General features: G+C 40.0%; 1 protein-coding gene across 4 annotated transcripts in view; it reads right to left on the bottom strand.

Moving 5' to 3' along the window:
* Positions 1-16,829: 16,829 nt before the first annotated feature.
* Positions 16,830-24,421, bottom strand: part of ZFR (zinc finger RNA binding protein) — an 83,734-nt gene continuing 76,142 nt past the window's right edge. For 2 of the 4 annotated variants that reach the window (XM_027520577.1, XM_027520576.1), the window contains 3 exons: positions 23,809-23,920; positions 23,597-23,694; positions 16,830-18,361 (listed from right to left, as the gene is read on the bottom strand). In XM_027520577.1, coding sequence (XP_027376378.1) covers positions 18,182-18,361; positions 23,597-23,694; positions 23,809-23,920 — 390 coding nt within the window. In that variant the 3' untranslated portion in view covers positions 16,830-18,181. Of the gene's footprint in view, positions 18,362-23,596; positions 23,695-23,808; positions 23,921-24,421 lie in introns of those variants that run through there. The other 2 variants (XR_003507251.1, XR_003507250.1) reach the window with 2 other exon arrangements.

Below are 24,421 nucleotides of genomic sequence, written 5' to 3'. Positions count from 1 at the left end.
CTAGAGTTGAGCCAGGAGTTTCTCTCGTCCAGAGGCAGCCCCATGCTTCTCCATTTCCCCAGGAGTACTATCCTCGGGGCTTTGAGGAGGTTATACGATGGACGGAACAGTATTCAGAACCTGACTCAACCTCCGCAGCCTCTGGGACGAGGAAACTGCGCCCTCTACAGGACTATTTTAAAATCGCTGATGAGGAAGGTGTTCTCAGCGCAGGCCGCGGAGTTCCCTCTGCTGGGGAGCTGGGGCACCTGATGAAGGGAAATGACAGAGAAGGCGGCGGAGCCTTGACCTCCCTGTCCTTCTCCACCCGCCTCCTCTGGGCTCACCGGCTCCAGGACAACATAAAACATGCAGTAGAAACCAGGCTGGAGTCAGCTGCTGTCCCACCCCTAGAGGCTGTAGAACAACTATCAGAGCTGGAAAAAAAAAAAAGAAAATCATTTTGAACAGCCAGGGGTTGTGGGCGGGTGAGGTGGACGGTTGTCACAAAACCCGGAGAAGCAAAACAGCTTGCCCAAGATCCCACTGCTGGTCATGCCGCCCTGGGACTTACACAATCTGATTTCTGAACATGAGTGTTAAGCCACAGCCATCTGACACAGGCAACTTGGTCTGGTTATTTCTGAGCTTTATCTTTGTCACCTCAAGTCTTCTAAGCCACTCACAGTCCACCTCCGAGCTCCTTTCCATGTTTCTCCCCTGCTCTCTGTCCTGAGTTGAAGCTCCGGGTGCACAAAGCCCAGCCAGCCCTGCGCTGGGGTGGGACAGGCTGCCCATCTCCCGAGCTGGTTCCATTGCTCAGCCTGTTTGTCCCTGGACACGGAAGGTGCCTGGTTCAGAGGATGCCAGCCTCACCTTGCCCCTGAGCAGATGGCTAGCATGGCAATTCCTCAGAGATTCAGCCAAGTCCTCATCCCTGGGATGCTTTGTGCCCTATCCTTGAATGAGGGGCTTGAAACTGTTAGTTGTTCAGTCATGACCAACTCTTTGGGACCCCATGGACTGTAGGTCGCCAAGCTCCTCTGTCCATGGGATTCTCCAGGCAAGAATACAGGAGTGGGTTGCCCTTCCTTTCCTTCTCCAGGGGATCTTCCTGACCCAGAGATCGAACCTGGGTCTCCTCACTACAGACAGATTCTTTGCCATCTGAGCCACCATGCAGGGATGTGGCCATTTTCTCTGCCGGGCAGCCTCCCAGGAGCACCCTGACTCTCTCTCTCCTAATGACTTTCTAGGTCTCATTTAGGGGCCGTTGAAAACTGTGGGTCATTTCCAAACCCCTTGGGAGATAAGAAGAGTCAAGGGGCTTTTGCAAGCTCTCCAACACCTGGAAAGGCTGTGCTACCATTTCAACTACTGTCTGCCCGGGCCCAGGGGAAGGGAGAGCATCAACAAGGCATCACATACTGGAAGTCCCATACAGGGGGGCCAGACTCAGGCCCACTCTTCTCTTAGGTCCCCTGAGCCATAGGGTCACAGGGTGGGGAGGGGGTGAAGGTGGGGGGTAAGTGCAGGGACACTTCCTGCTGCTCACTCTGCTCTTTCTCTCTGAGGCTGGTCTCTCCCCAGCTCAGAACTCTGGAGAGAGAGAGACAGAGAGACAGTGTGTGTGTGTGTGTGTGTGTGTGTGTGTGTGTGTGTGTGTCTGGAGTGGGAGGGAGGAAGCAGCAAGCAGAAAAACCTGTTATTTTGCTTGGCTTTTCATTTCACATTTCTCTTGACTCTTTGACTCCTGGGATAATAGAAGTCAAGATCTGGCCTCTGATTCAGGGATGATCTCCAGGAGACAGCAATGAGAAAAGCTTGTTGGTGTCTCACATCGTGATGATTGATAACTTAACACTTCCCATGTCATCCAAGCATATGAAGGCTGTGTCTCACAAACTCAAAAGGGTGTGTTGTTCCTTCTTGAATTGTAACTGAGGTCAAAGCGTTGAGTTTAGATCTTAAAATTTCTGATACTCCGGAGCTGGCTGGAGAAAAGTGAGGGACCTGGCCTCCAGGCTGTTTCTCCCAAAGATGGCACTGAGAGAATCTTCTTTTCCTTCCAAGTTTTGCTCGGGGCTGAATCTGGTTTGAAAGTCTGGTAGAACAGTGGGAAGAACTTCTGTGCCACAGAGGAGGAACACTCGCATTTGGAGCCTACTGATCTCAGAGGGAAAAAGGAAGCTGTTTTCATAAAGGCCAAGAGAACCCTCTCTAATAAAAGCAGGCAAGCATGCCTCCCCAGTGGGTTATTTGAGCTCAAAGTGCAGCCAGGTCTGTTTTGAGCTTGGCTTAACCCATCCCCACTCACCGAAAACATGAAAGGCTTATTGTTCAGGTGTTGCTATAAAAGGACACAGAAGGTGTGAAAGACCCACTGTTTTCTGTTGGAAATAGTCATCTGCCCCAAGATATAAACGTAATCAAAATTGTTTTTTAAAAAATCTTTTTAGTCTAAAGGCAAAAAAAAAAAAAAAAAAGAATGTAAAGAATGAAAATGGCTGAGCTGCAAAGAAATATCGCACTGTTTTTGAGAGTAAATTTTTCTGCTTGAGCACTGTTAATGACGGGCCATTCCCCCATCTCCCCATTTCCCTCCAGAACACTGGAGTCTATTCACCATTCATTCACCTGGTCTCTGGAACAGAACCTGAGGGCAGCCAAGTAAAGCACCAAGCCAGGCAATCTCAGACTTTGCAAATATCTGACGCAGGTCTAAGAAGCCTGAAAAAAAGTGTTATGGCTCAGCTGAATTGGGGACCCAGAAAGAGAGGGGAAAAAATGCAATCCATTCTCTCATCTCACATGAGACAACACAGACTAAAGAGAAAATACAAAGAGAAGGTTAATTTGGAACCATGTATGTGGTCAGAAAAATAATCAATTCATTTTAATTTTTTTTAATGAGATTTTTTGGTCACACTGGGTCTTAGCTGTGGCCCATGGGATCTAGTTCCCCGACCAGGGATCAAACTCGGGCCCCCTGCATTAGGAGCGTGGATTTTTAGCCACTGGATCATCAGAGAGGTCCCTCAATCTGTTTTTAGAAAGAAGTCTCTCTGCTCTGCTTTTTTCTTGTCTCCTCATATTGCCAGGGTGCCACTTTCCTCAACCTAAAAGAGACTCTGCCCCTCTGGGTCATAGAAGGAGCCCCTCATAGACCGGTGAGGCTGACCTCAGAGGCAGCGGAACACACACCGCATGCAGAGCTGGGAGCAAGCTCTGCGCTGTGCAGGGGACAGGCAGGTAGGTCCTGGTACAGGGAGTGGTGGGAGAGAAGGCTTGAAGATCAGCCTGGGAGTACAGTTCAGAGGGCCCTGAATGGCATGCTAAGGATTTTGGAATTTATCCTTAGGCGTGTGGAGATTCAGTGGGGTTTTTACACCATAGTAATTATTTAAGTATTATTAGGTAATCATTTCCTATTGCATAGTAAAAGTTATTAAAGAAACACAGAGATTAGCAAATCTCCTAATCAGAAACAAAAGTCATAACCTGCCGCATAGGGGTCACCACCGGGAACATTAAGGGAAGAATGGACTATATATACATCCTTCTCTAGTAAAACAAAAAGGGAGCATTCTTCACACATGGCTTTATAATCTGATTTTTTTCATTCAACATTGGAAAGTAACTTTCTTTATGTGTTAGGGCTCCTACATAGTTATTTTCAGTTTTTTTCCTGACCTAATATTCTTGAGGAAGCTAACGTCATCTCAGGGGTTGAATGAGTGGGTTTTTTTTGTTGATTTGGGGGGGAGGTTGTATTTTTGGCCATACTGTGAGGCCTGTGGGATCCTAGTTCCCAGATGAGGGATCGAACCTGGTCCCTCGGCAGTGAGAGTGTGGAGTCCTAACCACTGGACCACCAGGGAATTCCAAAAGTGATTTTTAAGGAGGGGGGCACTCCCTTTTAGAAGCACTGGTCTATAATAACACTTAGGTGATAGAACTGTATTTCATTAAAGTTCTTATTGGATATATTAATTGATTCTAATCTTACTCACTTGCCAATAATTCCTCTGTAGATATATTTGAATTTATAGTTTGCTATACTTATCTGGTTAGATTAAATTCTTTTTTTTTTTTAATGAAAGAAGTGGAAAATCTTATTTGAGCCAAATTTGAGGATTATAACAAGGGAACAGCATCTCAGAAAGCTCCAAGAAATGTTCACTAGATTTAATTCTTTAAGATAACTTCTTTGAAGTTCAATTTCTGGCTCAAAATCTCTATCTGTATATTTGCATTAAAGAAAAAAAAGATAATTCAGATGTCATCAGAGCTGGTGACCTTGTTTTTGCTTTTGAGATCTTAATATTACTTAATATTTTCAATCTTTATAGTCTTTGTCAATCTGGTTGACAAAATGTTTATTTTTAAAAATTTGTTTTTCCAGTAGTCATGTATGGATGTGAGGATTGGACCGTACATAAAGAAGGCTGAATGCCGAAGAATTAATTCTTTTGAACTGTAGTGTTGGAGAAGACTCTTAAGATTTCCTTGGACTTCAAAGAGATCAAACCAGTCAATCCTAAAGGAAATTAGTCCTGAATATTCATTGAAAGGACTGATGCTGAAGCTGAAGCTCCAATACTTTGGCCACCTGATACGTAGAACTGATTCATTAGAAAAGACTGTGATGCTGGAAAAGATTGAAGGCAGGAGGAGAAGGGGATGACAGAGGATGAGATGGTTGGATGGCATCAGCGACCAATGGACATGAGTTTGAGCAAGCTCCAGGAGTTGGTGATGGACAGGGAAGCCTGGCGTGCTGCAGTCCGTGGGGTCACAAAGAGTCGGACAGGACTGAGCGACTGAACTGAACTACACAAATGTTTCATTTTTCTAATTCTTGACCATTCAGGTGGTAAATCTTTATGCTGTGTCTAATTCTTTCCTTAGTAGAATCAGATTCAAATGATTTGAACATATTTATTAACTCTTTGATATATTATAATGGTTTCTCTAGTTAGTTGTCTTTAAATTTTATAGTTTTATATTTTTAATGCTAAAATTCACGTATTGATTTTCATACTGAGCCAGCCTTGCATTCCCAAGAGAAACTGCACTTGGTTGTGGTGATTAATCTTTCTGTATATTACTGGATTTGATTTGATAAATCTGTTAAGGAGTCTTCAATCTAATTTTTTTTTAAATTTTACTTATTTATTTGGCTGCTCTGGGTCTTAGTTGTAGCATGTGGGATCTAGCTCCCTGACCAGGGATCGAACCTGGGCCCCCTGCACTGGGAGCTCAGAGTCTTAGCCACTGGACCACCAGGGAAGTCCCTCTTCAGTCTAATTTCATCAGGCATATTGGTCTGGAGTTTCCTTTGAACTGTTTCTACCTAGTTTCGGGATCAGGATAATGTTGGTTTCATGAAGTAAGTCGAGGTTGAGCCTCAGAATAAGAAATTACTATAATTATTATAGTATTACTTATAAATAGCTATATGGGGTCACTTGCTCTCTCTCCTTCCCCTCCCCAGTCTGCATAGTGTGTTCCAGTTCCCCCAGATGCCCCTTTTCAGCCCTCTGGCCCAGAAATCTGGAGTTTTAGTTATTGCATTCTGCCACACACTTTTATGGCTGCACTCAAGTCCAAGGCTAAGCAGTGAGTTTACCGCTGGAGGGGGATATATGGCAAAACTGTTGGTTTGATGATACTTCTGGTCTTTTCCAATCTGCATGCTACTAACTGTGGTTCAGGGGGGACTTCCCTGGTGGTCCAGTGGCCAAGACTGCATGCACCACCTGGGTTTGATCCCTGGTTAGGGAATGAGTTCACACGAGGCAACTAAAGATCCTGCATGCCACAGCTAAGACCCGGTGCAGCCAAATAAATACATAAAATGTTAAAAAGAAAAAAGGCTATGGTTCAGGATCCTCACATTGTGGTTCTATGTATTTTATCCAGATTTTACAGTTGAATTCTGAGGGAAATATGGGAAGGAGGGTACTTACCTCGTCTTACCAGGACCTGGAGCTCATAAATTTGGTTTTGATTAATATGGCTGAGTTTCTTCACTGTTCACCTGAAACTGTCACGACATTGTTAATTGGGTGTATCACACTACAAATGAAAAAGTTCAAAAGCAAAAAAAAAATGTGTTGTAGCTGCCCTTCCACTTCACCATAGTAAGCCCTTTCCTGTTTTAAACCTCTTCTGATATGCACTGCTTCTATAAAAAGAAAAAAAAAGAACTCATGTAATTAAGATCTTGCCATCTAGAACATCTAGAAGCATTTTCCTTTTAGCCCATTTTCCCCTCCTCTTAGTCCAATCGAACAGCAGACAGGAAGACAGGCAAGCTGCTCTACTGTTACTGTGAGATTTTTAAAAGAGAGGTTTTGTTCTCTGTTCTGAAATAAAGAATTCCCTTGAGGCTATGGCTTGCTTAAATTTCAAGCCTCCTTCCTGATATTTCTTTTGAAACAACCAATGAAGGAAACGTGTCAAGTGTTTCTTTACAGCTATCTTTTACATTAGGTGAGGGAGACATCAAAAACCCTAGCTTTCGAAACATGTGATTATAGAATTGAAGAATTTTGGAACTGACAGTAATTTTACAGATTGTCTGGTCCCCAGTTTAACATATGTGGTTGCACATGAAGATTGGAAGGGTCCATAGGTAAAATGTCAGGGATCTGAAATATAATAAAACCAGATGCCCACAGGGTCGAACTGGTAGACAAAAGTAGAGAACAGTAGAGGCTTTGGTAAGCTGACCAGAACAGGCTTTGTCTTAAATTTTTCCTCTACAGGGAGTAAGTAGCCATTACTCTCATCATAGGAACTTTGCCTTATGTCATCATATCTTCCAGTTTGATAGAAGTCAGATTGGGATTTTCTAGTGAAATCTTTGTTTAATATTGGCTCAAAGTTTCTAATAGTATTTGGGCCAAATGAGACACAGTTACATCCTGGGTATAGTACTTTAGGTATCATTTTTGACTTATGGCTTAAGTAAAGGTTAAAATGCAGAGCAAAGGAGATGGAATTTCCTTTTTCCTATCCTTGCTTAAACATTGACCTTTGAAAGAGATACAGCTTTATAGGTTCTTTAGAATGAAGTGGGGGAAAAACAGCTGATGGGTAGGTCTTTGAAGTAGACCAAAATTGGGATACTTAAAATCTATTTGCATATGTCTTTTTAAATTTTTTAATTGGAGGATAATTGCTTTACAATGTTATGTTGGTTTCTGCCATACATCAACATGAATCAGCCATAGGCATACATATGTCCCCTTCCTCTTGAACCTTCCTCCCACCTCCCACCCCATTCCACCCCTCTAGGTTATCACGAGCACCAGGTTTGAGCTCCCTGCATCATACAGCAAATTCTTACTGGCTATCTAGTCTGCATATGGTAATGCATATGTTTTAATGCTATTCTTTCAGTTCGTCCCGTTGTGTCCTGTACATCACGTCTTAAGCATTAAAATTCTGCAGAAAGAGGTTTGACTAAAGCAAAAACTAATACAATGTTGTAAATCAACTATATTTCAATAAAAATATTTTTAAAAGGACAAATCTATAGGAGGTACCTAGCATAAAGGTTTAAAGTTCAGGCTTTGAGGCCAACAGGACTTTTCAGGAAGGTAGATTTCTGATGCTCTGACACATTCAAGAAGTGATATTCAAATGATCGTTATAGCAACAGCATGTTAGTCACCTCAATCCCTGGTTGATTCATGTGTGATGAGTATCTACCACCTAGTGATGTCCTGAAGATGAAACCACATATACCATATTAGCACAGTGATGTGGAGTTGCTTGAAGGTGTTTTGAGTAGCAGCGATCAAATGGATGCTTTAGGAGGAATATACTGGGGGTTGTAGGTTGAACAGTGTAAAAATTGGAGACAGGAAATAAAAAAGCAAGACTGGAGACTGGATAGAAAGAAAGGATTTGGAAATAAATTTAACAAAAGGAGTATCTGAAACTTGGAAGATGGATGAGATCAATATCATGTATACATAAGAAGATGCTGATGATAGAACCATGGAAAGTACTACACTGACCCTTGAACAATGTAAGGGTGGGGGCCCAGTTAGAGGAGTCAATCCTCTGCAGTGGAAAATTTGCATAACTTATAGAAGGTCTTCCATATCCCCGGTTTCTCTGTATCTGCAGATTGTGCAGTGCTGCTGTATTTACCATTGAAAAAAATCCGCATGTAAGTGCACTGCTGCTGCTGCTAAGTTGCTTCGTCGTGTCCGACTCTGTGCGACCCCATACACGGCAGCCCACCAGGCTCCCCCATCCCTGGGATTCTCCAGGCAAGAACACTGGAGTGGGTTGCCATTTCCTTCTCCAATGCATGAAAGTGAAAAGTGAAAGTGAAGTCGCTCAGCCATGTCCGACTCTAGTGACCCCATGGACTGCAGCCTACCAGGCTCCTCCATCCATGGGATTTTCCAGGCAAGAGTACTGGAGTGGGGTGCCATTGCCTTCTCCATGTAAGTGCACTAGTGCAGTTCAAACCTGTGCCGTCAAGGGTTGATTGTACTCAGAAGTCGCAGAAGCAGAGAAGGAATGTTCAAAGGTAGAAGGAAAAGATCCAGAAAAAAAGGGAAAAGTTGAGGTGTAGAAAAACCAGCACCCACTTTTTTCTAAAATATTATTCATATTTGTATTTTCACTGCCATGAAATAGTTGTTATCACCTTTAAGAACATTGATCATTTTGAGTTCTATTCAAATGATCTTTACTAGATCTTTACTCCAGTACTCTTGCCTTGAAAATCCCATGGATGGAGGACCCTGATGGGGTGCAGTCCATGGGGTCTCGAAGAGTCGGACACGACTGGGCGACTGACTTCACTTTCACTCTTGACTTTCACGCACTGGAGAAGGAAATGGCAACCCACTCCAGTGTTCTTGCCTGGAGAATCCCAGGGATGGGGGAGCCTGGTGGGCTGCCGTCTATGGGGTCGCACGGAGTCGGACACGACTGAAGTGACTTAGCAGCAGCAGCAGCAGGGCTTCTCTAATAGCTCAGTTGGTAAAGAATCCGCCCGCAACACAGGAGACCCCCAGTACATGGACCAATAGTATAATACCATTTTAAACTCAAAAAAGATGTTTTTATACCTAATGCCAAGAATTTTTTTCAACTTTTTATATTGGAGTATAGCCTATTAACCTTGTGATAGTTTCGGGTGGACAGCAAAGGGACTCAGCCATACATGTATGTATCCGTTCTCCTCTAAGCCCCCCTCTACTCCAGGCTGCTGTGCTACACAGTAGGTCTTTCTTGGTTATCCATTTAAAATATAGCAGTGTGTACACGTTGATCCCAAGCTCCCTAATTATCCCTTCTCCCCATTATTCCTCTGCTAGCAACCATAAGTTTGTTCTCTGAGTCTGTTGTAGATAAATTCATTTGTATCATTTCTTTTTAGATTCCACATATAAGGGATGTCTTATGTCTCAACTTTCTTCATTCAACATGGCAATCTCTAGGTCCATCCATGTTGCTGTAAGTAGCATTATTTTATTCTTTTAATGGCCGAGTAATATTGCATTGTATATATGAACATCTTTATTCATTCCTCTGTCAATGGATTTTTAGGGTGCTCCCATGTCTTGGCTACTGTAAACAGTGCTTCAGTGAACACTGAAATGTATGTTTATGTTTGAATTATGGTTTTCTCTGGGTATATGCTCTGGAGTGGGATTACTGGGTCATATGATAGTTCTATTTTAAGAATCTTCCATAGTGGCTCTATCAATTTACATTTGCATCAACAGTGTAGGAGGGTTCCCTTTCCTCCATACTCTTTCCAGCACTTATTGTGAGTGGATTTTTTGATGATGGTCATTTGGACTGGTGTTAGGTGATATCTCATGGTAGTTCTGATTGCCATTTCTCTAGTGACACTGGGCATCTTTTCAAGCGCTTTTTGGCCATCTCTGTGTCTTTTTTGGAGACGTGTCTACTTAGATCTTCCACTCGTTTTTTTGGATGGATTGTTTTTTTGATACTGAGAAAGGCGGTTAATTTTGAACATGGTCAACAACTTCTTTGCAAGTGATCCTATCCATTTTATTGTTGCGCTTGTTTTTAAAAAGCCATTTCAACTTTTTCCCCTGTAGGTATTCATATCAGATGGTACTTAGAATCCATTCTCTCCCCCATATCATCTTTTTCCCCTCTTCTGTGGTTCCAAATACATGCCATAATTTTGAACAAATTCACTATCTTGGTCACTCTGAGTACCACATTAAAATTAATGCCCAGAGCACATTATCCAACTACATATATATATCCCGTATCTATTTAATAATATCCAAAAAGTTACCATCAAGCAATTAATGTGTTGTGTCCCCTAAGGCTTCATCTTATATTTAGTCTGCCACCTCCCACCCCAAGTGTGGGCCTCTATCTGGGCAGCCTTAGCATCTCTAGGAAATAGTCCTACTGCAGACTCCTCCCAGCCAAGAGAATCAGAATGTGAATTTTAACCAGATTCTGGAGTGACTTATTCACACATCAAAATTTGAGGAAAGCTGGCCTGCCTCGAGATCCAAGGAGTGTGGGCACCCTAGTTAGTTGGACTGCACAGGGTTTTCTGGAAGCTATGTTTGTGATTCTCTGTCCTACAACTCTCTAAATTGCAGTTTAATTTTCTCCAGAGTAGTTGTGTGTTTAGAATGTAAGCTTCATGAAGCAGGCTATGGCAGACCCATGAACAGAGAATCTTGCCTATAAAGGCTTGCAGAACTATCTCAATAAAATTAGCTGTGGTTGGTAAAGCAATTTTTAAAAAAAATTATATTTATTGGTTGTGCGAGATCTTAGTTGTGGCATGCAAACTCTTACTTGCAGCATGTGGGATCTAGTTCCCTGACCAGGACTCGAAGCCATGGCCCCCTGCATTAGGAGCATGGAGCTTTAGCCACTAGACCACCAGGGAAGTCCCAGTAATGTAGGTGTTAACTTCCCTCCAGCCCTCCACATTGTGCATTAGTAAAAAGCAAGCCTTCTGTTTCTGGGTACATTATAGTACACTGAGATATAACTTCCCTTTAAATAGCTTATGGCAAAGCTCAAGGTAAATTACAACACCCTGGATTTTTTCTCATTCAAGAACCTGTCATACTGCATTATCCTGTATTTATTTAATATAGGGTCCATACTGATCCAAGCCCTAGGTATGTCCTCTGCTGTTTCTCTACTTCTGAGCTAATATTTGTGTATTTTAAGAATGATTAATTACTTGGGATCAGACTTAACTGCCTTTTCATACTTTCATTCAACAGATCACTTGATTTTTAAGAATATTTCACATGAGGTCACTAACTGATCAATCCTTTCTAAACTGAAGACCCTTTGTCTCTAGTACCATGTATTTACTTGGGACTGTTAGGAAAGAGTGAATACAGTAGCTTTATATTTACCATGGAACCAGCTTAAGTATTGTTCAGAAAAACTACTCAAGCTTTTAAGTTAGTTGTTTCCTATTTTCAATTTTTACATCTAACATTATTACAGTAAGCAAGATAAAGAACTAAAATCACCTAGATGATGACTCATCAATAAAATTGTTTATGGAAGCGGGATATTATGATTTGCTGAATATTAGTTAACTTATTGCTGTATCATAAAACATCTTTGATATTAAATTTAAATAATTTAAACTGTAAAGCATGCTTATTAAAGCATGATCCATGTATAACTTGCATCACAATCACCTGTAACTGAAGAAAAACATTATTTGGAGATGGTCCTATCAGATCAGATCAGATCAGTCGCTCAGTCGTGTCCGACTCTTTGTGATCCCATGAATCACGGCATGCCAGGCCTCCCTGTCCCTCACCAACTCCTGGAGTTCACTCAGACTCACGTCCATCGAGTCAGTGATGCCATCCAGCCATCTCATCCTCTGTCGTCCCCTTCTCCTCCTGCCCCCAATCCCTCCCAGCATCAGAGTCTTTTCCAATAAGTCAACCCTTTGCATGAGGTGGCCAAAGGACTGGAGTTTCAGCTTTAGCATCATTCCTTCCAAAGAAATCCCAGGGCTGATCTCCTTCAGAATGGACTGGTTGGATCTCCTTGCAGTCCAAGGGACTCTCAAGAGTCTTCTCCAACACCACACTTCAAAAGCATCAATTCTTTGGCGCTCAGCCTTCTTCACAGTCCAACTCTCACATCCATACATGACCACTGGAAAAACCATAGCCTTGACTAGACGAATCTTTGTTGGCAAAGTAATGTCTCTGCTTTTGAATATGCTATCTAGGTTGGTCATAACTTTCCTTCCAAGGAGTAAGCGTCTTTTAATTTCATGGCTGCAGTCACCATCTGTAGTGATTTTGGAGCCCAGAAGAATAAACTCTGACACTGTTTCCACTGTTTCCTCATCTATTTCCCATGAAGTGGTGGGACAAGATGCCATGATCTTCATTTTCTGAATGTTGAGCTTTAAGCCAACTTTTTCACTTTCACTTTCATCAAGAGGCTTTTTAGTTCCTCTTCACTCTCTGCCATAAGGGTGGTGTCATCTGCATATCTAAGGTTATTGATATTTCTCCCGGCAATCTTGATTCCAGTTTGTGTTTCTTCCAGTCCAGCGTTTCTCATGATGTACTCTGCATGTAAGTTAAATAAACAGGGTGACAACATACAGCCTTGATGAACTCCTTTTCCTATTTGGAACCAGTCTGTTGTTCCATGTCCAGTTCTAACTGTTGCTTCCTGACCTGCATACAAATTTCTCAAGAGGAAGGTCAGGTTGTCTGGTTTTCCCATCTCTTTCAGAATTTTCCACAGTTTATTGTGATCCACACAGTCAAAGGCTTTGGCATAGTCAATAAAGCAGAAATACATGTTTTTCTGGAACTCTCTTGCTTTTTCCATGATCCAGCGGATGTTGGCAATTTGATCTCTGGTTCCTCTGCCTTTTCTAAAACCAGCTTGAACATCAGGAAGTTCACGGTTCACATATTGCTGAAGCCTGGCTTGGAGAATTTTGAGCATTACTTTACTAGCGTGTGAGATGAGTGCAATTGTGCAGTACTTTGAGCATTCTTTGGCATTGCCTTTCTTTGGGATTGGAATGAAAACTGACCTTTTCCAGTCCTGTGGCCACTGCTGAGTTTTCCAAATTTGCTGGCATATTGGGTGCAGCACTTTCACAGCATCATCTTTCAGGATTTGGAATAGCTCAACTGGAATTCCATCACCTCCACTAGCTTTGTTCATAGTGATGCTTTCTAAGGCCCACTTGACTTCACATTCCAGGATGTCTGGCTCTAGGTCAGTGATCACACCATCGTGATTATCTGGGTCATGAAGATCTTTTTTGTACAGTTCTTCTGTGTATTCTTGCCATCTCTTCTTAATATCTTCTGCTTCTGTTAGGTCCATACCATTTCTGTCCTTTATCGAGCTCATCTTTGCATGAAAGTGTTCCTTTGGTATCTCTGATTTTCTTGAAGAGATCCCTAGTCTTTCCCATTCTGTTATTTTCCTCTATTTCTTTGCATTGATTGCTGAAGAAGGCTTTATCTCTTCTTCCTATTCTTTGGAACTCTGCATTCAGATGTTTATATCTTTCCTTTTCTCCTTTGGTTTTTGCTTTTCTTCTTTTCACAGCTATTTGTAAGGCCTCCCCAGACAGCCAGTTTGCTTTTTTGCATTTCTTTTCCATGGGGATGGTCTTGATCCCTGTTTCCTGTACAATGTCACGAACCTCATTCCATAGTGCATCAGGCACTCTATCTATCAGATCTAGGCCCTAAAATCTATTGCTCACTTCCACTGTATAATCATAAGGGATTTGATTGAGGTCTAGTGGTTTTCCCTACTTTCTTCAATTTAAGTCTGAATTTGGCAATAAGGAGTTCATGATCTGAGCCACAGTCAGCTCCTGGTCTTGTTTTTGCTGACTGTATAGAGCTTCTCCATCTTTGGCTGCAAAGAATATAATCAGATTTCGGTGTTGACCATCTGGTGATGTCCATGTGTAGAGTCTTCTCTTGTGTTGTTGGAAGAGGGTGTTTGTTACGACCAGTGCATTTTCTTGGCAAAACTCTATTAGTCTTTGCCCTGCTTCATTCCATATTCCAAGGCCAAATTTGCCTGTTACTCCAGGTGTTTCTTGACTTCCTACTTTTGCATTCTAGTCCCCTATAATGAAAAGGACATCTTTTTTGGGTGTTAGTTCTAAAAGGTCTTGTAGGTCTTCATAGAACCGTTCAACTTCAGCTTCTTCAGCGTTACTGGTTGGGGCATAGACTTAGATTACCGTGATATTGAATGGTTTGCCTTGGAAACGAACAGAGATCATTCTGTCGTTTTTGAGATTGCATCCAAGTACTGCATTTCAGACTCTCTTGTTGACCATGATGGCCACTCCATTTCTTGAGGGATTCCTGCCTGCAGTAGGAGATATAATGGTCATCTGAGTTAAATTCACCCATTCCAGTCCATTTCAGTTCACTAATTCCTAGAATGTCGATATTCACTCTTGCCATCTCTTGTTTGACCACTTCCAATTTGCCTTGATTCATGGACCTGACATTCCAGGTTCCTATGCAATATTGCTCTTTACAGCATCGGACCTTGCTTCTATCACCAGTCACATCCACAGCTGGGTATTCTTTTTGCTTTGGCTCCATCCCTTCATACTTTCTGGAATTATTTCTTCACTGATCTCCAGTAGCATATTGGGCACCTATTGACCTGGGGAGTTCCTCTTTCAGTATCCTATCATTTTGCCTTTTCATTCTGTTCATGAGGTTCTCAAGGCAAGAATACTGAAGTGGTTTGCCATTCCCTTCTCCAGTGGACCACGTTCTGTCAAATCTCTCCACCATGACCTGCCCGTCTTGGGTTGCCCTACGGGCATGGCTTAGTTTCATTGAGTTAGACAAGGCTGTGGTCCTAGTGTGATTAGACTGACTAGTATGGTTTCAGTGTGTTTGCCCTCTGATGCCCTCTTGCAACACCTACCATCTTACTTGGGTTTCTCTTACCTTGGGCGTGGTCCTATAGTACTTGTTAAAGATGCAGTTTCCCTATGTGGACTTACACAGGACAATCTCCAAGACTTCAAGACATACTAGATGCGAAAAAGTAAAGTGCAGAAAAACGTACACAATATGCAACCATCTGTACAGACACAAGTGGGGCACACACATAAGTGCACAGACCATGTGTGAATATACAAATGGATTAACACTGCCTCTAGAAAGGGGAGCCACGTAATTGGAAAACAATGGGAGGCAGAAGATATTTTGTTTTATGCTGTATACTCCTTTATACTTTTTGACCTTTACAGCATGTTACGAACAATCTGTTCAAACAAATAACTAAGAGAAAGTCATCTTAAAATGCACATTCTCAGGCTTATTCTGGCCCTCCTCAGTCAGAATCTTTGGAACTAGGACCTACAAATGTTAATGTTTAGAATGGTCCCCAGATGACTCTCATGAACAAATTTGAGATCACTGCTTTATTATCTACACTATAAAACTTGCCCTTTATTGGGGAAAATTTAAGTTAGCTCTGCCAAATTCAGTTAAAAAAAATGGTGAATGCATTAAGGTAACTGTTTATAACTTAAATTCACAACTGATACTGACAACGTAACAGCATGACCAAACAAAAGGCTCATTATGCTCTTTTGTCAATAAGCAGGAAAAAAATGACTTAAAATACCATTAACAAAAAAATCAGAGATCCTTTCTTATATCAAGTTTGCATTTTTGATACTAGCTTATTCAAAGACATCAAAGAAACAATAGTGGTGAAGACATAAATCTAATTTGGAATGTATATCATGTAACTAGGGAGTGGGTGACAGAAATCAGTTTATCTGGGTTATCATTACTGGAACATAAGCATGCACTGTAATAACAGGGAGAGCTAGTCTGAGATGCAGAGAATAAATCAGCTGCCAAAACAATTGGCTCAAGGACACATTAGCATGGTGAGAACCAATGCTTGACTAGAGTGTTTACAGTTTTAAAAATTGTCAAAGCAGAAGAAAAGATACTAACAGATACTGAAGTCAGCCTTATTTCATATAAGATAGTTAATGCAGATTTAGCCAGAGCTACGAAAACAATTAAGCCATGCAAAAAATAAATAATACTGAAAAAAATTTAAGTGGTATCACTTGTGTATCTGGATGAAGACACCAAAAACTAAATGCAAAATTTGGGAATTTGGGTTGAAAAGATTTTTAGAAGATAATTAATTGCAAGATGAAAGGAACAGCCTCAACTTTCCTGAGCATAAACTTTTGATATCTATCAATTTCAACTCTGTTACTAAATTAATGTAGTAGCTTTGGTTTGTCACTCTGGGCTTCAGTTTCCTCATCTGGAAAATAAGTAATACAGTACCTTCACTTATTGTTATGATAGTTTTAAACAGGAAAACATATGAAAGATCTAGCACAATAATTATCTTTAGTGCATGATAAATATCAGTTTTTTCCTTCTAAGTAAGAGAACTGTGAGAAACATAATTCCAAAATTTTCACTGGGTGACTAAGTATTCAAGAGTAAAATGAGACCTGGAAAGATTAAAAAAAAAAAGACACTTGCCCAAGATCAAAGATAGTGTATCACAAATTTGGAAGAAAAGCCCAAGTCTCTTGTTCCTCTAAGAGTCTGGGGGAAGATTGTGCCCAAGAAAGAAACTGAACCAATATGGTACTGAATTATACACTTTTCTGGAAATTATGTGCCCAGGAAGTATCATTTGTCAGGAATAACAAGATTTAAGTACCCAATAAATTTGAATACGGTTTTATGGAAACATTAAGTCATTTCAAAGCAGAAGTACTTATGTCAATTCTAACATATAATACATTTAAGCCATTATATGAATTTAAGTTTTTATTTGTGTATTTCACTGTAGTGCTGTGACAACAAAATGACATCTGTATACCAGAGCATACATATATTAACAGTAAGATGTAACTTTTCATTACACCACTGCTAGAATATTTAGCTTTTTGTAGGACACATAAGCATGTAAGATGGCCACACCAAATAATTTTCTGGTTTTTTTCTTAGATAATCTTAAGTTTTTTTTTTCCAGTAATACTTTATCAACCTCACTGTTAATAGAACTGTAAATTATCTGGGTGATGGGATGTAGGGGCAGGGGGAGGGATCATTCAACTGTTATACTGTAATAGTTGCTAGAGTAATCTCACACACACACCAATAAGGAACTGTCTTCATAATTAAGGGCTAGTTATTGTTGTTAGTTGCACAATGATAAAGTTCTTTGAAAATATTGGTTAGCCCACTTATATATGAAAAATGCCCTTTCCACTTATGCAGAAGAAAAAAATATTCAGAAAGTTATTTTTGGCCTTGCTATGTCAAAAAGTCAACTGTACAAAGATCTACGTGTCAAACCTAAAATTAAAATTTTAAAAGTCTATTAAAAACAAAAATGTCATGCATTTTTATTATCAATTATGCAGAGGCTTTAAAACTGTTGCAAGACCATATATTATATATTAGCTTTTATACTGCTAATGCACAACTAACAGCAAACTTGATTAGATTAACAGAAATCTGTCTTAATTACACCTTTATATATCACACTAGAGAGACAAATGCCACAAGATCTGCAGAAACATTTAGTTCTGAGCACTTAAATGGCAGGATAACTTTTTGTGTTGTAATCCATCACATAAAGAATAACAAAAGGAAAAAATTCTGCAGTCTCACGTTACAAAAAAACGTACTGCTGTAAAATATTAAGAAGGCGTAAAGGTTATCTGTAACACAAAGTAACAACTAGTATCAAACAGCAAACAAAACTCTAAATAAAAATATCAAAATACACATAGTAACTGAAGCACAAATACTGCATTAAATACAGTAAAGATTTAATAGGACTAGGTAATAAAAGACACAAATATAGGGGGAGCTAGGGCAACCAGTAAATAAAAACCAAAATAACGGGGAAAAAATCAGAACCATTGTAATTCCCCAAGCTGGAGCACAATTTTGCAGGGTGGGGGTGGGGGTGTCTTTCCATTCATATAATACCTAACACTGTACATTAAGATTTTAGTATCATAGAAAAACTTGGTTCTTCCATGAAATTCTTTAAATTCTCGATAATTTTTTCGAAGTAGACATCATTATGAATGAAAAACAGCCAACGAATGGGCACCTGTTGTTTTTTAACACTGCAGATTTACAGAAACTTTTTAAAAGTTATCATAATCTTTTTTGTCTTTTTTCCCCTCAGCCTCAAATCCATCAACTCCATCACTATCCCTTCTTCGTTTTCTGTTGTTGTGGATGTTAAAACGCTGGTTCATCTGTGGTAGTGGATCCATGCCTAGAACTTTGTGTATCTGGCGGAATGCAAGGAGTCGCAATGCAAACTGCAACAAAAAGAGTATTCAGTCAAATTAAAGAACCAATATTAATTCTTACTAGGTTTATAGACCAACATAACAATATAAAAAAGCATGTTTAATGAAAGAAACACCTTAAACAATATTAAGGTTCATAAATGAAAGACTCTGTATGTTCTGAAGTTTTTATTTTCAGGCTTTTCTGTGTGCATGCTATTTTTTTTTTTTAATGTAAGTTAAAAAAAATATTCAACAAAATTATTATGCTCATTAAAAAAATCCTAAGACAGTATACAGCAAAGAAAAAAAGCATCTCACTCATCAAATGAACCTCTCTTTGGTTCATATTCACATATCTTGCAACTTTTTCTATGGATGCCCATGTGCTCATCCTCAGGCACATGTGCCTCCCAACACACACCTCCCCAGGTTTACAAAATGAGGATTATACTTCTTCAACTTGTTAGTGAACTAAAAAAAGATTTTTCACTACTGTGGCTATGTATATATATAGGAATACATTAGGCATCAATGTCACAAGACCTCATGTGTCGTAAGATATTTTGAGACATAGTTTCCCAATATTCTGAGGGATATTTAAGGAGATTCTACAGTCATTTGATTAAAAGGCAACTTTCACTATGTGGTTAAATCTTCAACAGAATTGTTTAGACTACTTCTTGAGATATAATTCCATATAAGATTTGTTTTTGTAAAGTGTACAATTCAGTTGTTGCTTTTTTTTTTTTAGTATACTTACAATTTTTCAACATTAACTACTCTCTAATCCCAGAACATTTTCATCACCTTCCCAATGTTCCAACCTCCCCTCACCCCCCAAAACCCCAAGGCCCAATAGCAGTCATTCCTCAATCCCTTTACCCTGAGGCCCTTGCAACTATTAATCTACTTTTGTAACTAGATAGATTTGCCTACTATGGACATTTCATATAAACAAAATCACACAATATGACTTTTTGTGTCTGGCTTCTTCCACTTAGCATAACGTTTTCAAGATTCATCTACCTTGTACATATCAGCACTTCATTCCTTTTAATGGCGAGTAATTTTCCACTGTATGAATATATCACATGTGTATACCTACCCATCCATCAAGTGATAGACACTTGGGATGTTTCCACTTTCTGGCAATTATGCATAATGTTACTATTTATGAGGTGAAACTAGGGATTATTTATCATAATAGGACAGTATTTATTTAGAGTTACTTAAAAAAAGGTATTTCCCAAAGATAAAACAGAATAAGGTTTTCTTCTCCATTTAAAGAAAATATCCAAAGTTATCTGCTGCATAATAATGAATAGTAACACACTTTTACTACAGAAATATTGCTACTGATCATCAGCCTATTCTCATACTAGGGGTTTCAAAATAGAAGAGTAGTTAGTTCAGTAAAGAAAACCACAGTAGCATCTGAGGCTGGAGTGAGCACTCTGTAAGCTCTTCCTCTGCATGTGATTTGCATGTACCTCTAAATTCTAACAAGAGACATTTCTAATGTATAATTGGAAATGATTTAAAAGCAAATGAAATTTGATGATACTAAAATTATTCCCATACAAATTCATCTTGAAATTTTTAAAAACAACATCAAAGAAGATGTAAAGTTTACTTAATCCTTTTTTGAGAGGGAAGATAACCTTAAAATGTGCCCTTTCAAAGATATGCTGCTCTATTGGACACTTACAGGAAGGCATCAGAATAAATGACAAAAGCTACATCTTGCAGAAGCAACTCGAAAAAGATCACTAGAGAATACAGATACAAAAACAAAGGTAAATATTATGGAAGGAAAAGAAGAAAAGTCCCAGACAAGGGAAAAAAGTGAATTATTAATATGGGCACTATGGCCCATCAACAAAGAAACTGAAATTGACCTAGGTCCAATCCATAGAGCTTATTCAGATTTCACCAGTTATATACACACTTGGTTTATGTGTGATGTATACAGATCTATGTAACTTTACCAAATGTGCAGGTTTGCATTAACCACCATCACAAGGCACTATACTATCACCACAAGACTCTCACTAGCCACATCTATCCTCGCCCCTATCCCTAACTCCGGGAATCACTCATCTGTTCTGTTAGTTCATTAATGTTATATAGATGGAATGATGCAGTACACGTAACTTCCTCACTTTTATTTATCGAAGTATAGTTGATGTACAATTATTAAATAATTAACAGGTGTCCAATACAGTGACTCATAATTTTTAAAGGTTATACACATTTAGTTATTATTAATATACTATTTCCCTATGCTGTAAATATATTCTTCAGTTCAGTTGCTCAGTCGTGTCCAACTCTTTGCGACCCCATGAATTGCAGCATGCCAGGCCTCCCTGTGCATCACCAACTCCCGGAGTTCATCCAGACTCATGTCCATTGAGTCCGTGATGCCATCCAGCCATCTCATCCTCTGTCGTCCCCTTCTCCTCCTGCCCCCAATCCCTCCCAGCATCAGACTCTTTTCCAGTGAGTCAACTCTTCGCATCAGGTGGCCAAAGTACTGGAGTTTCAGCGTTAGCATCATTCCTTCCAAAGAAATCCCAGGGCTCATCTCCTTCAGAATGGACTGGTTGGATCTCCTTGCAGTCCAAGGGACTCTCAAGACTCTTCTCCAACACCACAGTTCAAAAGCATCAATTCTTCGGCGCTCAGCCTTCTTCACAGTCCAACTCTCACATCCATACATGACCACAGGAAAAACCATAGCCTTGACTAGACAAACCTTTGTTGGCAAAGTAATGTCTCTGCTTTTGAACATGCTATCTAGGTTGGTCATAACTTTCCTTCCAAGGAGTAAGCGTCTTTTAATTTCATGGCTGCAGTCACCATCTGTAGTGATTTTGGAGCCCCCCCAAAATAAAGTCTGACACTGTTTCCACTGTTTCCCCATCTATTTCCCATGAAGTGGTGGGACCAGATGCCATGATCTTCGTTTTCTGAATGTTGAACTTTAAGCCAACTTTTTCACTCTCCACTTTCACTTTCATCAAGAGGCTTTTGAGTTCCTCTTCACTTTCTGCCATAAGGGTGGTGTCATCTGCGTATCTGAGGTTATTGATATTTCTCCCAGCGATCTTGATTCCAGCTTGTGTTTCTTCCAGTCCAGTGTTTCTCATAGCTTATTTTATATGCAATGGTTTGTACCTTTTAATTCCCTACCCCAATACTGCTCCTTCCCACTCCCCTCTCCCCAATGGTAACCACTAGTTTGTTCTGTGAGTCTGCTTCATTTTTGTTATATTCACTAGTTTGCTGTATTTTCTACATTCAAATAAATGTGATGGGCTTTCTAGGTGGTACTAGTGTTAAAGAACCTGCCTGCCAAAGCAGGAAACATAAAGAGATGTGAGTTTGATCCCTGGGTCGGGAAGATACCCTGGAGGAGGGTGTGGCAACCTATTACAGTATTCTTCTCTGGAGAATCCCATGGACAGAGGAGCCTGGTGGGCTACGGTCCATGGGGTTGCAAAGAGTCAGACACAATTTAAGTGACTTAGCATAAGTGATACACAGTATCTGTCTTTCTCTGACTTAACTTCACTTAGCACAATGCCCTCCAAGTCTATCCATAGTATTGGAAATAGCAAAAATTCTATTCTTTTTTATGGCTGAGTAGTATTCCATTGTATATATACACCACATCTTCTTTATCCATTTATCTGCTGATGGACACTAAGGTTGCTTCCTTATCTTGGCATTGTAAATAACACTGCTATGAATACTGGGGTATGTATATCTTTTCAAATTAAAGTTTTTTGTTTTGTTTTCTGGCCATACACCTAGGAGAAATTTTTGGGTCATGTAGCTCTAGTTTTCGGAGAAGGCAATGGCACCCCACTCTAGTACTCTTGCCTGGAAAATCCCATGGATGGAGGAACCTGGTGGGCTTCAGTCCATGGGGTCGCTAAGAGTCGGACATGACTTAGCGACTTCACTTTCACTTCTCACTTTCACGCACTGGAGAAGGAAATGGCAACCCACTCCAGTGTTCTTGCCTGGAGAATCCCAGGGACGGGGGAGCCTGGTGGGCTGCCGTCTATGGGGTCGCACAGAGTCGGACACGACTGAAGCGACTTAGCAGCAGCAGCAGCAGCTCTAGTTTTTCTGAAAAACCTCCATACTATTCTCCACAGTGGCTGCACTAACTTATATTCCTACCAACAGTGTATGACGTTCCCTTTTTTCCCACTGACTTTTAACACTTTTCACTTCTTCACTTTTAACAAGGACACTTCTAACTACCTCCTAAAATCAGACCACTTTCTTCAAAGTCACATTAAAGCTTTCCTTCCTTCCAACTAAGAATTCTCTTATTAGTTTTCAAATGCCCTACTTCTTACCCAAAAAATAATTTCTTAAGTACCAACGAAGAAAAAAAAGCCACTTATGGTAAACTGTCATCTTCCCTAGAAAATTAAACCCAAAGAAATTAAAACAAAACTTGTTTAATACAAATTGGAAATCTTGTGTGTCTGTAAGATATTCATAATGTTCTATTATTACTGACTCTTCCTCAAATTACTTTTAATCTAACAATTTATTTTAATCCTGACCTCTCAAATTATCCTTGCCAGAAGAGACAACAGAACAAAATCTTAAGTCCAACCAGTGTAACTGCCTTAGACTAGATTGTTATTGTTTATAGTTGGTAGACATTTCTCCTCTTAGTACACTTCTGGAGTCAAAAAAGGAAAGTTGTATAAGTTTTAGACTGAATGAAAGATTAATTTATTTAATCTTCCCAACAATCTTCTTTGAGACAGATACTGCTCTTATCCCTTATAGATGAAATGCAGAGCTGGTATTTAAACTCAGGAGTCTAGACTTCAGAGCCCACACTTTTAATTACTATATTAGCTGGCCTTTTCAGTGGCAGGAAAGGCTAAATCATTACAAAAATTTCCATAAACCAAACAGCACATCACTTCTGTATACCCAGAGGACATGAATAGTTGCTCTACTGATCCTGACATATAATATAACAACTAGATTTAATGATACTGAAAATACTGTAGTATTTTTATATTTATACAGGACACACACAGAGTTAATATAATAAAATTGAAGATTAATGAAATCTAGTTTAAATTATATCCTAAGGGCTTACTTACTAAAGAAGCAGGAATAATGAATACTACATGGTAATTTCTTCTAGAGGACAACTATAAAAAACCAAAACTGTAAGGGAAGTGATAAAACAAAGCCCTGGGATTAGGAACACAATGGTACCTGTGCACTGGATGTGATGTCTTCACGCTGCTGGTCAGTCATTGTTGCCAAGGTATCGAAGGGATCCTTCTCACAAGGATCCAGAAGTCCAGGACTACCTACAGCAATCACCATAGGCAGAATGAAGCATTATCATCATCCATTTGTAGAAGAATGAATAATTCTCATTCAACTATCAAACACACAAACATTAAAAATGAAGTAAAACTTACCTTTAAGAATAATCCCTGAAGAAATGCACTCAAAAACTCTTCTCAGAGCATCTCCAGGGCTTTGAGGACTAGAAGCACTACTGATTGCTTTCTCTACTAGTAACTCCATTGCCTAAAAACAAAAACATAAAAATGTGTTTGACAGCTTACAGCCCAAAGGAATTATTCATTTTCAGAATGACAAAATAATTATGAAACTGTCATTAAAACTTTTAGAGGTTGGGGCTTCCCTGACTGCTTGGTGGTGAAGAATCCACCTGCCAATGTAGGGAACATGGGTTGATCCCTGGTCCAGGAGGATCCCTCATGCTGCAGAGCAACTAAGCCTATGTGCCACACTATTGAGACTGTGCTCTAGAGTCTGGGAGCTTCAACTACTGAGCCCAAGTGCCACAACTGCTCAAGCCTGAGTGCCCTGGAGCCTGTGCTCTGCAACAGGAGAAGCCATCACAATGAGAAGAAGCCTGTGCATCACAACTGAAGAGAAGCCCCCGCTCGCCTAAACTAGAGCAAAGTCCGCACAGCAATGAAGATCCAGTAGAGCAAAAAATAAGTAAAATTATTAACAAAAAACATTTTAAAGATTGAAAAAAATCACACTGAACAAGTCACA

Source organism: Bos indicus x Bos taurus, chromosome 20 (assembly GCF_003369695.1).
Source record: "Bos indicus x Bos taurus breed Angus x Brahman F1 hybrid chromosome 20, Bos_hybrid_MaternalHap_v2.0, whole genome shotgun sequence".
NCBI classification, from domain to species: Eukaryota; Metazoa; Chordata; class Mammalia; order Artiodactyla; family Bovidae; genus Bos; species Bos indicus x Bos taurus.
The sequence above is the reverse complement of the archived record's forward strand: the minus strand, read 5'-3'. Positions and strand labels throughout refer to the sequence as shown.